This window comes from Camelus bactrianus, chromosome 8 (assembly GCF_048773025.1).
Source record: "Camelus bactrianus isolate YW-2024 breed Bactrian camel chromosome 8, ASM4877302v1, whole genome shotgun sequence".
NCBI lineage: Eukaryota > Metazoa > Chordata > Mammalia > Artiodactyla > Camelidae > Camelus > Camelus bactrianus.
Window position 1 is genome coordinate 13,437,312 of NC_133546.1, and position 16,934 is coordinate 13,454,245.

The following is a 16,934-nucleotide window of genomic DNA, read 5'->3' on the forward strand; positions in this document are numbered from 1 at the left end:
TTCTATCTTTGAAATTTTCTTCTCATTGCAATAACTCCTCATCCATCAGGCATTTTTAGGCAATTATATGTTTAGTTAAGTATTTCCTGATGACTGAAGCATGCCAGCTTAAAGCCCAGAACTCTATACTTCAGTCTTCAAGATGGAATGACTTGCAAGTGTGTATTTTCCAATTTTGTTGAACAGCATACATACAGCTTGATCTCTTCTGTGTAAGTCACAGCCATTACCGAGGTCACTACTGTGCTGTGGGACCGCAGGCTGCTTTTGTCCCTACATCATCCGTTTGTCACCCCTTAACGCTGGATCAGCCCTCCTCGTGGAAAATTTCATTTCTAATCTATGTGAATGAAAGTGAAATAACTGCTACTGTTTGTATTTGAAACTAAAACAGAGTTGGTACCTTTTATGTGAAGGTATAAACGGCATTTTTTCTATTTCTACATGTGACCCTTCCACTTAGCAGGCAAAGGATTAAGACAGGACCAAGCCAAGACCCCACAGAGGAAGGGCCTTTCAAGGATCTCAGCTAAGCCTCAGAGAGTGAAGGCTGCTGGAAGGATTACTGTGCATCATTTGAAGCATAGTTTAGTGTGAATATACTCTGTTCTATATTGTGTAAACCTCAATCCCCTGTATTTAAATTTAAGCTCTGTACAACTTTGCTTTTCATTCTTACATGCCTGCTACCTTCCTAGGCGGTAAAGATACCACTGCTGTTTCATGGGCGGTTCCCTATGGAAGATTCACCAGGGACTGGATCAGTTTACATCATTTGCTTTCATAACTGAGAGCTGTTTTGGCGTAACTTCAATTAAAATTAATGACTCATCATAATGAAAGAGGGAAGAGATCCCAGTCTACCTAAAAGTCTTGTCTTTGACACATTCCTTCTATCATTTAAATAATATTTATTGATTTCTGCTGTAAACTCTGGAGAAACCCAGAAAAAAAAAAAAAAAAAGACTTCCCCTGGCCTTGAGAAGTTTGGAGTTGACTGGAAAAGATGAGTTAAAACATGGATACGATAAGGGTGGTTATTGCCAGACAGAGCCAGGAACATGTCACATTAAGGATGAGGCCTCCGAGGAAAGACTTCCAGAGCAAGAGATGCTGGAGCTGAGCCATGAAGGGAGAGCTATTCCCGGGTGAAGAAGGTGAGGACATTTTCTCAGACAGAACGGCCATGTGCAACATGGGTTGCCAAGGGGGCCTCCTTTCTTTGGCCAGGAGACTGCTTTTTTACAGATTTGAGCATGGATGTCTTTGGACTCAGTGACCGCACACCCGACTTGCGCCCAGCTGGTCCCAGGAGGCTTCCGACTTTGCCACCATTGACTGGTTGCAGGGACTGCGGGTGAGGGGGAGCCTGGAGCTGGGGACTGGCCAGGTCACTCGGCCTGCTCGGCCACGGAAAGGAATCAGGATCTGATCCTGATACCGGGCCCTTAACCTTACTCCCCAAACCTTCAGAGTCTTATACATAATAGATATTCAATAAATACCTGTTGAATTTAATTGAATTAATTTGAATCAAAGAAGCTCCAAACAATAGGAAGAAATCACCAAACAATATCCATTGTTCCTTGAAATTTACTCCTGACTCAGAACTTAACCAGTCTACCGAAGTACTGTAAAATTCAGAATATTTGCTGGTAAAATATACAGCAACAGATGTTTCCACCCATGGACATGCCCTCGGGTTATTACTTTTTGCTTCTCAAAATTCAAGCTGTCTCGCAAAACATCTCCCGAAACCAGCTCTCCCTCCAGGTGTGTCAGCTGACCCTGAAGAGTCTCCAACTTGTTTTCTGCTTTCTGGGCTCTCTGTAGAGCTTTCTGGTGAAACCCAGACTCATCTCCCAACTGTTCAACAAGCTCAGATATTTGGGCTTCAAGCTGGGAGACCATCTGGAAACAAAGAAACAGAACAAGGATAAGCCTGGTTTTAGATGCAACAAAGTGTTAAAATCCAGTGCTTAGCCCAAGCAACGGAACTATTAATAACACTAACTTCTAGATTCTTTGTAAAAATTAAACAACAACAACAAAAAAAAAACAAACAGGTATTTGATAGCTGTATTTGCCTCTGCTTGAAATAAATCTACATTCATTGTCTAATAAAATATTTTTGATTGGTATTTTTAATTTTTATATAATTCCTTAAACAGATTACTCAAGAACTGTTTATGGATAACATTTACTTATCCTGAATACTACTATTAATTTAGGAGCTTCAAAGCTTAGCTGGAAAAAACAAGTTTATACAGCACAGCACAGGGAACTATATTCAATATTTTATAGTAACTTATGGTGAAAAAGAATATGAAAACAAATATATGTATAATGAATGCATGTATGACTGAAGCATTATGCTATACACCAGAAATTGAGACAACATTGTAAACCGACTATACTTCAATAAAAATATTTTTTAGAAAAAAAGGTTATTGGAAAAAGAATTCAGACAAAAAGTACTCTGAAAACCTATAAAAGTGTCATTTTCCAGAGACACTGTTCCACCACGTGGAGCAGATTAAGATTATACAGTGAATTAATCTTGCTGAGTAACTGTGAGACATTATTGGGAAGTCAAGTGCAGAAAGGTATTTTTTCAAGCTTTTTAGAAGCTGTCTATTGACTACTGGTTACTTATGCGCTAAACTTCAGTGGTTCTGCATCTGTCCTGCAGAGTCATGGAGTAAGGTCATCACTGTAGCATTTGAAAGGTCAAAATTCCTTTAATATGGTGACTCTAAATCGGGTCAGTAGTGGAGTACAAGAAGGCAGGGGAATCTGATTACCACCTCCTCGTCTAGAGCATAAAACCACTGCTTCTCCATTAAAGGCCCCAAGACTTCACGCCCCCTACCTTGCCCTGGACTTCCATCCTTTCCAGGCGTTTCTCTTTGTCCTGACCTTCCCTTAAACCAAGAACATAAATCTACTGAAAACCTCAGGCACACTTGGAGAATATTCATACTAAGTCTATTAAATCCACTTTTCAGAAAATGTTGAATTCAATAAAAACACCAAATCTGAGGTGATCAATTTGTTTGGTTTTGATTGTTTTGGAAGAAGAAAGGGGGACAGTAGTAGATGTTTACATGATACTCAGTACCATTCTCACAGAAAGTGAAATATCCTGACAGTTCCAGACTTACAGTCTTAAATTGAAAAAAATTTCTGTTTGCCTATCTACAAACAACCAAGCTTAAAGGCAAGAAGACATTCAAGCTGCCTTCAAACATTTTGAAAGGCTATTACATGGAAGAATATGGATTTGTTCTGAGCTGCCCTCAGAGCTCAAATTGAGGACCAACAGGTATAAATCAAAGAATCATATTTTGATGTAACAAACAATTTCCCCCAGCCCCCATAATTTCAAAGTAAAGCAAACTCACTGTAAAAGGTTCATTAAGGACAAAACAAATGTAAATAAGAGAAAATTAATCCCCATGATCGCACCATCCAAAGGCAACAACTACAAATATTTAAAAACAATTTATTTTTATGCATTGCTAAAATATGATAATAGTAAAAATGCAATTCTGTACTTTTGTTTTTACCTCGTATTTTAAGCATCTTCTCACATCAGGTAGTGGATGCCCAGTTGCTAGAAGTGGCTAGAAGTTAGCCAACCACTTGTCAAGAATGTTACGGGGTAGACTGAAGTGCTACAGTCAGGAAGGGGAAACTCCTTGATCTCTGAAACTCTCCAATTTCATGCTTCAAGGTCCCAGGGCTATAATTCAATTAGTTCTATACTTCTGAGGGTGCTTAAAATCAGATATTTGATGGCAAGCTGCTCAGTATCATATCTAAGGAATTACATTTCCTAAGGAAATTGCAAATTTCATTATAGACTATGAGACCCTAAGAACTCTCACTTCGTATTTCCTACTGTAGTACTAATACTAGATCTGACCTTAATGATGCATTAAGGACAACATACAAAGAAACCTACGAAACAGGAGCTATCAGACAACAGCCTTGAGATACTGTCTCCTGGGGGCTGTCTCATGATACCATGTTACACAAGGGAATGACACACGTTTCTGTGCAACTGGAAACGTGGTTTTACATTGGACTCCAAGTGGAAAGTAAGTCTTTCTACCTGAAGATTCTTGAACACTTTCCCTATCTCACGGTCGATCTGGCTAAAAGAATGACACCAAAGAGAAAACAGACGCAGAAAATCTCAACTGGAGAAATGGAAAACTGTGTGATCACTGAGCCACAGTCGGAATGCTGCAGATCTTACCAGAGGAGAGCAAGGTCTTCCATGGAAACCAATCAGTCAAGACCTTGGGCAATTGCAGCAAGCTAGACTAAGCGAGTGACAATGACCCTGAAGGACGAAGCAGGCATCTGATGTAGACCAGACTGTGGGACGGGGACTGATTTCAAGTCCTCACGCTACCACTTCCCAACGTGTTAACTGAAGCAAGGAATTAACCTCTCTGAAACTCAGACTTTGCTATGACGATTAGCTGAGCTAAAATTAGATAATTTGAGTAGCACAGTATTTCATGCCCAACCGAAGCTCAACACATTGCATCTACTTTTATCATCAGTATTGTTCCTCCAGGATGTGGGTTCAGGCAATCCTACGCTTTTGCCATGAAGCGTTAAAGGAGCCCTTCAGGAATCGTCCTATATCATGTTTCTAAACTCTTTCCAGCCAATACAGTGTGTTTTTCAACTAGAAGTCTTTCTGGGAAGGACAAACAAGGAACAAGTGTATAGAATCAGAGGCGAGAGGATCCCTCCTGCATCCTCATCCTGTGTGGACCCGAGAGGGTTTCATGGAACTTGCAGAATCAGTAGAGTATAACTTGTAAAAACACCAGCATGGCTGAACTGTACAGAATCTACCCAGCTGCCCTGCTAAGATTCTGGCATCCAGAGAGGAGCAAACAGGGGTGAACTTTCCCACATGCTATGCACCACAGAACTTAGCTTCATAAGCTTATCTAGGTCTCTGTGCATATGATGCCACCAAGATATTTCAGAGCTAAATTTACATAAATTTACTCAAATAAATTAACAGTCCAGACTGACTCAGTTCTTAGGAACATCAAATACCAGAGCCTGGGTGAATATATGTGTCCTGCCAAAATGTAAAAATTGTGTTGTGTGTTTTTCATGCCAAGAAATCTAAAGAATCAGTAGGATTTTCTTTCCTTTTTTTCCCTCCGTTTTCTTAGTATCATCTGTAAACATATCCCTGATGTTCTGCGGGAGAAAATGTGCCGGGAATTTCAACCCTAGAGATGCACGGGGCAGGGGGCTGGGGAGGGGGGAGACTGTCATGAACAATACATACCTCATTTTAAAACAACAGCAACAAAAAAAGGCACTGAAATAACCTATATTTCAAAAACAAGCAGCTTGGATTTTGGCAGTGAAGTCATAATGCCCTAAAAAAATTAACTGACTTCCCAAGGACAAGTAGCTGTTGATTTTACCAGAGAGGCACATTTGCCCTAAGATTAAACCCAGTGGAAACCCAAGAGCTCTAAACTGAAGAAAGAAGCACTTGGGTCACTTAAGGGTCAGTGCCGTTTGGACATAAATAGCTCTTTCCTGATTATTCAAGCTAGAGTTTTCATAAGTGAAAACTTATGTATCCTGATGATACATAAAATCAATCATCAGGAACCAATCAAATTATCCTTCCTTCTTGTCAATACGCACGGCCAACATTACAGACTGGCTCACTCTACACCCCACCCCCCCACCACTGTGTATGTCAACTTTTGTTGTGGTTTGAACTGGGTCCCCCAGTGCCTCAGAATGTGACCTTATTGGGAAACAGAATCTTTACAGAGATAGTCAGGTGAGGTCATGAGGATGGGCCCTAATCCAGTATGACCGGTGTCCTTATTAAAAGGGGAATTATGGACAGAAAGACACACGCAAATGGGAGGAAGATGATGTGAAGACACAGAGAGTGTGACCCATAAGCAAGGAATGCCTGAGGCAACCAGAAGCCAGGTGAGAGGCCTGAGACAGATTCTGCCTCCCAGCACTCAGAAGACACCAGTCCTGCTAACACCTTGACTTTGGACTTAGAACGTCCAGGATCGTGAGACACGTCTCTGTTGTCTAAGCCACCCAGGTAGTAGTACCTTGTCACGGCCATCCTAGGAAACTACAGAGGCTGGGAGAGCTCGAATCTCCATCTGCGCATGTCCCCCGATGCCCTTGTAGCCAGGGCTGATGGTGCAACATAACGGCGGACAATTAAATGTCAGTGGAAGTCAACTTGAAGCCTCTGGGTAAATGTCTGGCTTACGATTTTGGAGGATTAAGAGCAGAGTAGGAGGATGAGATCAGAAGAGGGAGTAAGGGAGTTGTGGAAACCTCTCAGGTCCTTTATGGCATCAGGTTGGGTCCCCACAGCTCCTACACGGAATTAAAACAAAACTCCAGTGGAGGAAAGATAGCCCTGTGTGTGCTCTAAAGCAGAAGGGAAGATAAATGTTTGTGAGCTTGCACTAATTTGTCTATAATGAAGAGGATGACATGGAAATCACTCATGGTCCTGTCCTCTCTGCACAAATCAATTCTCATCAGTGATCGGGCAATCAGGAAACATCTAAAAGTAAGAAAAAAAATTTACCTCAAAATTCTAAACTAAAATGTGAAAATGTCACAGCTTTCTGTCATCAGAAATCATTATTTCAAAAATACCTGTAACAAGTGTCCTGAAATTTTAAGGCTACATAATATCAAAATACTCACTTAGATAATTCCTAGGAATCCAACAGTAGAACATTCCTCTAAGAGAGTGGTTTTCCACTAGGGGTGATTTCACGCCCCCCCCCACCCAGAGACATCTGGAAATGTCCAGAGACATCCTTGGTTGTCATAAATCGGGGGGAGGAGGAGGCACTGTTTGTATCTAGTGGGTAGAAGCCGGAGATGCTGTTACATCTGACAATGCACAGAACAGCCTTCACAACCACGGACTGCCCAGCCCAAAATGTCAACAGCCAAGAAACCCTGCCCTAAGATATAGTAAGGCCTTTTAAGAAGAAAATTAGATTTTGCTGTCATCAGAAAAAGCAAGGAACAAGTAGAAATGACTTACTGAAAAAGTGTGGGTGGTGTCCTGAGTTCTACCAAGAATTGCAAATACAGGAGAGTGACAATGAACAGCAAAGAGGTAAACAAGGAAAGCAAAACGTTCAGGAGGTAGGAATCACCACGCAGTGGAGAATTTGCCAGGCCCAGGGCACGTGGGTATTGCTCAACTGTTGTGTGTTTATCCATGGCAGCTGGCAGGAGGATGCAGCCTTCTCAACAAACAGATTCATCAATTTGTAAAGCTCCCATTCTTCAGAAACATTTCTAAGACAATATATGAAATCCATTTTCTCCTGATTTTACTTGAAGATGAGTCACACAAAACGCCAGCTATACGCTTGATTTCAAGCTTTTAAATAGTGAGAGCAGCTATTGAAAAAAATTACAGGGTAGGAGAGGCAGACAAAGGCACTAAAAAGACTGAATCATTCTCATTTTTATGGGGAGAGGGGGGAGGCATATCCAGCTTAACCAATTTACATCATTTTCCTTTAGAAAATAAACATATACATCATGCTGACAATTTTATGCCATGTTTCACATGCTGGAATTAAAATAGTCTTAGGAAAACATTTGGAAAAATAGAAGAGGGAAGCAATAAAATGAAATGGCAAAGCTCCATTAGCTATTGAAGTATGTCTATCACTGTTCAAGGTAAATCACTTAGTGAAGTTTTTCTCAGTCTTGTAAATAATTTCCTTCCCCAATTCAGTACCTATACATGTACTGAATCACAAGATAAACTGAGTCCGTCTCAGACCCACACATGTTACAGGGGGGAACATTTTATACCCACAAAGAGAATCCTACACTTGGACAAAGGAGTCACCAGGGCTGCTCCTGGAGCACCTGTGAAATTTGCAGTTTCTAAAAGGAATTAAACACGTGTTATCATTAGAGGAAATTTACAACTGCAATCGTGAACTGTGAGTTAGTGATCACTGAGTTTTTTAGGAACATTAAAAGATGGAAAAGTGCCTTTTTTTCTCCTTTTGAGCAGAAAATGAACTCAAGAGAAAAAATAATTCCTAATGGAATGATACACAGAATCATTTTATTTACTTTAAAACCCCAATAATTAGGACTTCAGTAATCTGGATTTGATGATAGTTTAAATAGAGTCTGGGCTGAAGTTGAATCAGCTAAGCAAAGCTTTATAAAAAAATGAGAATTACTAATAACACAGGATAAAATTAAGCTTCAATCATATGTGCAATTTAAACCATTTTCCTCCACTGGTTAAATAGGTCCCCTAAAAGAATGTTCCAGGTACCAACACATTAGGAAAAGGAGAAAAGAAAGGAGGAGGAGAGAGGAGGAGGAGCCAGGGCAGCAACAGTTAATATTTATTGTTGCTATCTGCCAGTGTATTAAGGACTTCATAACAATTCTTTTTCATTTAATGATCACGACAAACAATAACCTTAAGCGGCAGATCCTGTTACAGGTCCAGGAACTCTTATCTGCAATTCCAAAATCCAAATGAATCTGAAAGCTGACGGTTTTTTTCCAAAACTCATTTGCTGGCAAAGCTTGACCGGACCAGATTTGGCAGCAAACCCTGACCTGAAGTGACCAGGGCTATTCATAGTCTTGATAGATCCCACGCAGTGGAGTTGCTCACAGCTTTTGCTGCAGAAGATGAATGTGATTAATTATGGGGTGCTGCGCTGGACCCCACTGATGAGGAATGTGTAAGAGTGCTTTCTGTTAGCTCTCTGGGTACTATTTTACCTTCCTAAACCCTGAAAAATTCTTAATTCAAAGCCACAGCAGGCCCCAAGGGTTTCAGATAAGGGGTGTGGACCCTGGGCTGTCCCTGTCCAGCGGGCAAGGAAACAAAATCTCAGAGGCCGTCATCTCGGGAAGCTGCCCAAGGTCACATCTGGAGCGAGTGCGTGTGCGGCGGGGACAGGACTCAGCACCGGCAGCTCTGACTCCAGGGCCCGCAAAGCAGTGAGCTGTAGGGCTTAGGAAGTACAACATAAAACTGAAAGTAGTAAAGCCATATTTAATGCTACTTGTAACCAAAAGAACTCACTCACTCAGTATGCAACATGAAGGCACGGGCTGTCCTTAAGAGGCTGCGAAGCAGCCAGCGCCCACTCACCCGTTTCCCGCTCTCTTCCCGGCTGCCCATCTCTCGAATCCTCTCCAAAAGGACGTCCTCCGTGGGCCTCACTGTGCCCCAGCTGCCCCCCAGGAGGGCTGCAATCTTCTCCTTAAATGAGGCGTACTGGCTCTGCGAGGCTGCTGCTGCTTCCAAACTGGCCTTCAAACTCTTCTCCATCTGGAAAGAGCTTGTCTTCAAGAGACTCAGCTCCTGCTTTGAGGCATTCCAGACCCGCTGGCCAGCAAGCAGCCGTTCTTGGAAGATCTTAACTTCCCTCTCAAGGGCTTCTTTTGCCTCCACAGCACTGAGCAAGTCCTGAAACAATTAACGGAAAGTGAAGACAATCACATTAGCAGCCAATGAGGGGCAGCTGCATCCGCTTCTCATTTACCTGGCTTGCTAACGATTTCAAGGAGTTAGGGTTAAATGCTCATTCCATGTTTAATTCGAGGTGCCCTATCCTCTCTTCATAAAGTTATTCCATTGTAAAGCTATGTTAGGTGAATTTAGGTGTCTGAGAAAGAGAAGGGATACAAAACCAGGGCTAGGAAAAAAAGGGGGGGAACTCATATATAAGCCTTTTCTATGTGGACCTCTGGGAAGTGTTCATAAAAACAAATTGTTGGCTCACACACTAACAGATTCGATCCACATACAGAGTATGTTTGCAGAGCTATGCGTTCTCAAGTTAGGTATACATGGAAATTGATTTTCAGTAAACACTAAACCCTCAGAGTCCTAATTAGTCGCTGAAAGTTATTTGAATAAAGATGCCTCCCCTTAAAACCATTTTAAATAACAGAGTAGGATGATCATAAAACACCACTGCATAAAGGAGAGCAAGATCTTCTTTTCAATATTCATTGACTGTGTATCCCCTTGACTCATAAAGACAAAACTAATGCTGATAGAATCTGAAGAAAGGAAACAGAAAGGAGTAGTCATTTGGTGAGTGGTAGGATTAAAAGCAGAGGGACGTAAAGTATCATACTGAGAAGAATAATTTTAAAGAATATGATAGGTATGATTAGGTTTGTAAAAATAATAAAGGCATAGAGAAAGTTACTGGTGGACCTACTTCTATTTATCATATCCAGAATGGTCCAAAGAGGACTAAAAAGGATATCTTTAAAATTCATTTTAACGAAAAAAAAAAACACTTGTTGACAAGTTCCAAAATAAATGAATTCACATCAAATATGATTAAGCAGTTGGTTAACCAACACTACTATAGTATTGCAGTCTCATTAAATAGCAAACACATTTTTGGTTTATATTTAAAATAGTATATTAGGGGCAAAAATAATGAAAAAGAAACACAGTATCTTCGAATAACAGATTCCACATCTAAACTGACCAGTGACATTTCAGGCTGCTGGTTAAAATGCAATCATCCCTTAAGCATTAGACCTGGACTTTAAAAGCAATTTGTCTCCACCAACAGTTTGAAGGCAGGAAGAATGTTATTTGAAATGTCACTTCCTACTTTTTATTTTAAAAGAAGAGAAAAAAAGAGAAAGAGCATCTTACTGTTTAAATTTCTGGTGATTTTTCAGAATCATGGAAGTCTTGGGCATCAATTTGAGTGAAAAGTCACCGAGCGGATACAGGCAGTCAGAGAAGCTGCCCCTTTCAGAGATGTTAATAACTGAACTAATGACAGAACCTATTTTGTGAAATGCTTTGCTTTTCCGGGTCCTGGCAAACAGCTCCGCTTCCCACTCCCTTTCCAAATCAGTCCTCTTTGCCGAGAATCCCCACTACTATTGCTAATTAAATTATATAGAGAGTCGAGGACAGTATCACAAATACAATATTTTAACACTGCAGATTTCTTTTCAGATAGCAATACTATAGCTGCTCAATTAGAGTAATGAGCATCAGCGCTGCTGATAATAAATTGGGCACATATTTCACGTAGAAACGACAATCTAAGGTGTGGCTGGAAAACTGCAGTCCTAAATTCAATGACGCAGGCATGAAAATTAATCCTAACCCCCTTAGAGTTCTAAAACCCTATATGAAATTATATATTAACTTTTATATTGAAAGAAAGCCCCTAATGCAAAAGAGGGGAGTTTCCATGAACAAGGGAGAGAGATTTTCAATCAAGAATTTACAAAAGGTCCTAAAAATACACACATAAAAATATATATCAGACACTTGAGCCCTATGGACTTACTGTCAGTTTGGAATAAACTAATTGGTTGGCAGCTTACACCAGGAAACCAATAAACACAATTAAAATATTTTAGCTATGAGGAATTTTTTCCACCCCAATATTAGACTGCTGTCTCACTGCCTTAGAGACAAGGGCCAAAACCGTCCTCTTTAACAAATCCAAAGCACCAGCGCTTATGTCTCATAAAAATCAGAAAATTCTTCTGTAGTCATAGAATATAGTGGCGGCAGGCCAGATTTTTTTTTTTCCTGAACACATTTCAGCCTAGTAAACTATATGCTGTTTCTCGTATGAAATGAAGGACTCAGGAGCCAGTGACAAGGCCTTGGGGACCTGCTTCCCCACTGTTCTGATTAAGTGCTTCAGGATTCAGGGGCACAGGGCTGATCTTCTAGAAACAGGTGTCCTCAGATTGCAAATACAATTACCCGTAGAGCTATCAGGAGACGGCGGCCAGAGCGGAGTCTGGTTGCATGGCTACTTCAAGGATACACTGCAGATCTGTGACATTGGTGTCACTGGCCAGGACCTGGGGACTGCTGTCAGACCACGCTGACACCCAGAACAAGAAACCAGTAGCCCCCTCAGAGCGAAATCAGGGCTAACCTCCACAGAGGAATCCCATTTGCAAACGAGGACAGACCCTATAGGGACAGTAACAGGGATCACTTTTAAAAGATTTCTTTAAATTAACAAATCTTTAGATTCAGTCCTACTAATGCAACAAATGTATCACAGCCCCTACACAACTACTTTCAACAAGAACATCTGTAAATAATATGATCAAGGCATTTGATTTATTGTCCCAATTCCATGCATTAAGTAATGAAACTATTCAAAGGTTTGTGTTTTTAAAACCCAATTAATTCCTATTATGATGCTGCTAACCATCCTATGGATTTGGTTTTGCGTGAGATCAAACTGCCCCTCAAAACTAAAATGACTAATTATCGTCAGGGTGGAAAACCTCCGGCTTGAACTTCATACATCCAACCCTAGACAAATTTTGTAAAATTAAAAATTAGTTGGTTACTTCTACCTACTGCAGTTAACATAAACAAATAAACTCAGAAATTCCCCCAACCGTGCCCTCTCATACATTGCTGGTATAACTTTGATATAAATATCTTTAAAAATGTAATATGTACTATATCCTTTGGCCCTGAAATTCCATGATCTATTGGAGTGGAAGCTGCAGAGTAACATTTTACTTCAAAATGAGGAAGACCTTTCCTAAATTCGAGCTGTTGCAATGGCATCATCAACTTTGGAAAATAATAAGAATTCAGCTTAAGTTTGAAATTCTCATTATTGACAAACTCAATACAAGTTAACAATGAATTTAGCTGTCCATGAGGCCAGTGTGTTCCTGGGCTTCACTTCAGTACTGCAAAACACTCTGCCCTGAATTGGTCAGACTGTGCCTGGAGGACCATGGACAGTTCCCAGCTGAAATTTTAAGAGGGACATTGTTAAAATGGAATGGGTTCCGCATCACATTCTAGGACAAGACCCATAATAAAAAATATTTATGTAATCATGTTATTTTTAATTCTGTTTTAATTTATTTCAAATGTGTTGAATGAACCTAAAGACAAAGCATTGAAGACTTAATTATAATTACAGAAATATTACAAACCTTGACAATGTAAATACAATAATATAATAAAAACTAGAAAGTGGAAAGAAGGAAGTAGAAAGTAGGAGGCATTAAATTCATCATATTTTATGGCAGAACATCTAAAACTACTATCTCAGGTTGTTGAATGAAGAATAGAAATGTATTGCTTTAAATTCTAAATGGTAATTATCAGAAGTTAAAACAAGAATGTAAAGTGAGGCTAGAAGTGGGAAGAGAGAGAGTTTAAAATTTCACTTTGGAGTCATTAATATTTTTAGTTTTTTTAAAATATGAGCAGGTATTATTTTAGTGTTTATTTTCATTTTAATTCCTAACCATTTTAGAATCCTCTTTCTAGCTTATTAGCACCAACATATTGCCCACCAGCCTCTCAGCACCTGTACTGGGATGCCTCAGGCCAGACAGCTAGATGGGCAGGAACACAGCACTACCCACTAATTGGCTGGCTTCCCCAGGGCCCAATGATCCTCTTGCTCACCTGCCAGACAGCCCAGAACCAGGTCCCACCTACCAGTGCACCTGCACTAGCCCTGGCACCCTCCAGGGCCTGTAGCCAGCTGACAGGACTTGGCTGCAGCCACCAGCAGCCACCTCAGCCAGCCACCCAAGGAACCAGCCCCATCAGCCAGCAGGCAGACACCAGACTCAGGACCATTGTGACCCAGTCCACATACCAAGGAGCTAACACCAGCTCTGGGATACTTTGGCCCACTTAGCCAGCCCAAATTCCTAGAAATATATGATCTTTCAATACTGAATCAGGAAGAAATGGAAAATACGAATAGACTGATCATTAGTAATAAAATTAAATCAGTAATTTTAAAACTTCTGACAAACATAAGTCTAGGACCAAACAGCTTCATAGGTGAATTCTACCAAACATTAACAGAAGAGTTAACACCTACCCTTCTCAAATTATTCCAAAAACTTACAAAGGAAGAAACATTTCCAAACTCATTCTATGAGGTCAGCATTATCCTGATATCAAAACCAGACACAGATTATCACAAAAGAAGAAAATTACAGGCCAGTATCTCTGATAAACATAGATGCAAAAATCCTCAACAGAATATTAGCAAACCGATTTCAATAATACTTTAAAAGAATATACACCATAACCGGGTGGGAATTATCCCAGAGATGCAACTATGGTTCAATATCTGCAAATCAATCAATGCGATACATTCCATTAATATATTGAAGAATAAAAATCATATGATCATCTCAATAGATGTAGAAAATGATTTTGACAAAATTCAACATCTATTTAAGATTTAACAAAAAAGTCTCCAAAAAGTGGGTATACAGTGGAACATACCTCAACATAATAAAGGCCACATACGACAAGCCCATAGCTAATGTCATAGTCAATGGTGAAAAGCTAAAAGCATTTTTTCCTCTAAGATCAGGAACATGATAAGGATGCCCACTCTGCCAGTTGTACTCAACATAGTATTGGAAGGTTTAGCCACAGCAATCAAACAAGAAAAATAAATTAAAATAATCAAATTGGAAAGGAAGGAGCAAGACTGTCACTGCAAATGACATATTACTATATATAGAAAATCCTAAAGATGCCACCACTAGAACTCATAGATGAATCTGGTAAAGTCGCAGGATACAAAATTAATACACAGAAATCTGTTGCATTTCTATACACAAACAGCAAACTATCAGGAAGAGAAATCAAGAAAATTATCCCATTTACAACCACATAAAAATAATTAAATAACTAGGAATAAATCTAAGAAGGTAAAAGAAAAAAAAAGTCTTCTGTATTCAGAAGACTATAAGACACTGATGAAAGAAATTGAAGATGACTCACAGATGGAAAGATATACCATGCTCATGGATTGAAAGAATTAATATTGTTATAATGAACATACTGCCCAAGGCAATCTACAAATTCAATGCAATGATACGTTTCATAGAACTAGAACAAATAATTCTAAAATTTGTACAGAAACACAAAAGAGCCCAAATAGCCAAAACATTCTTGAGAAAGAAGAACAAAGCTGGAGGTATCACACTCCCTGATCTCAAACTATTACTACAAAGCTATAGTAGTCAAAACAGTATAGCACTGGCACAAAAACAGACACATAGATCAGTGGACTAGAATAGAGATCCCAGAAATAAAGCCACAAGGAAGCAAGAATATACAATGGGGAAAATACAGGCTCTTCAATAAATGGTGTTGGGGAAACTGGACAGCTACATGCAAAAGAATTAGACTGGGCTACCTTCTCATACCATGTACAAGAATAAATTCAAAATGGACTAAAGATAAATAAAGAAATGAAACATAAAATTTTTAGGGAAAAAAACATAGGCAGTATTCTCTTTGACATCAGTCTTAGTAATATTTTTGGACCTATCTCCTCAGGCAAGGGAAACAAAATAAAAACTAAAAAATTGGGGGGAAGTAGTTTTAGCTCAGTGGTAAAACAAATGCTTAGCATACACAAGGTCCTGGTTCAATCCCCAGTACCACCATTAAAAAAATTTTTTTTTAAGATAAACAAATGGGACTACATCAAACTAAAAAGCTGTTGCACAGCAAAGGAAACTATCAACAAAGTGAAAAGGTAGCCTATTAAATGGAAGGAGATATTAGCAAACAATAAATCTGATTAAGGGTTAATATCCAAAATATACAAAGAACTCATGTAACTCAACATCCAAAAAAATGAACAAAGAGATTAAAAAATGGGCAGAGGACCTGAAAAGACATTCTTCCAACAAGGACCAATGGCCAACAGACACATGAAAAGATGTTCAACATCACTAATCATCAGGTAAATGCAAATCAAAACCACAAGGACCAATGGCCAACAGACACATGAAAAGATGTTCAACATCACTAATCATCAGGTAAATGCAAATCAAAACCACAATGAGATATTACCTCACACCTGTCAGTATGGTTGTTATCAGTAAGACAACAAATAGCAGGAAACCTTGGTTCCTGGTTGATGGAATATAAATTGGTGCAGCCACTGTGGAAAACAGTAGAGAGGGAGATTCCTCAAAAAATTAAAAATTGAACAACCATGTGATCCAGCAATTTCACTCCTGGATATTTATCCAGAGAAAATGAAAACACTAATTAGAAAAGATATGTGTCCCTTTATGTTGATTGCAGCATTATACACAATAGCCAAGACAGGGAAGCAACCTAAATGCCCATCTATAGATGAATATAAAGAAGAAATGATATAGATACACATATATAATGGAATATTACTCAGCCATAAAGAAGAATGAAATCTTGCCATTAGGGACAACATGGTTGGACCTATAGGGTACTACACTAAGTGAAATGTCAGACAGAGAAAGACAAATACTGTATGATTTCACTTATATGTGCAATCTAAAACACAAAACAGATTAACAAATAAAACAGAAAGAGTCATAGATACAGAGAGCAAACAGGTGGTTGCCAGGGTGTAGGGGGATGAGGGAAGAGAAATAGGTGAAGGAGATTAAGAGGTACAAACTTCCAGACAAAATAAATGAGGGGGGGAGGATATAGCTCAGTGGTAGAGTACATGCTTAATTAGCATGCAGAAGGTCCTGAGTCCAATCCCCAGTACCTCCATTAAAATTAATTAATTAACTAATTAAATAATTAAATCCTAATTACCTTGCCCTCAAAAAAATAAAATAAAATAAAGCAAAACAAAATAAATGAGTCACAGATACGAAATGGACAGTGTGGGGAATATACTCAATAATTGTGTATTATATTTTTATCATGACAGATGTAATTAGATTTTATCCTGATGATCATTTTCAAATGTACAGAAATATCAAATCACTATGTTGCATTACAGGAACTAACACTGTGTTGTAGGACAAATATACTTCAAAGCAAACAGACAAACTCATAGAAAAAGAGA

General features: G+C 39.3%; 1 protein-coding gene across 4 annotated transcripts in view; it reads right to left on the reverse strand.

Moving 5' to 3' along the window:
- The window catches only part of CCDC170 (coiled-coil domain containing 170), an 81,980-nt gene that overhangs the window by 19,321 nt on the left and 45,725 nt on the right, over positions 1–16,934 (reverse strand). For 3 of the 4 annotated variants that reach the window (XM_074368152.1, XM_074368150.1, XM_074368149.1), the window contains 2 exons: positions 9,206–9,523; positions 1,711–1,911 (listed from right to left, as the gene is read on the reverse strand). In XM_074368152.1, the coding sequence (XP_074224253.1) occupies positions 1,711–1,911; positions 9,206–9,523 (519 nt within the window). The remainder of the gene's footprint in view (positions 1–1,710; positions 1,912–9,205; positions 9,524–16,934) is intronic. The other variant, XM_074368151.1, reaches the window with a different exon arrangement.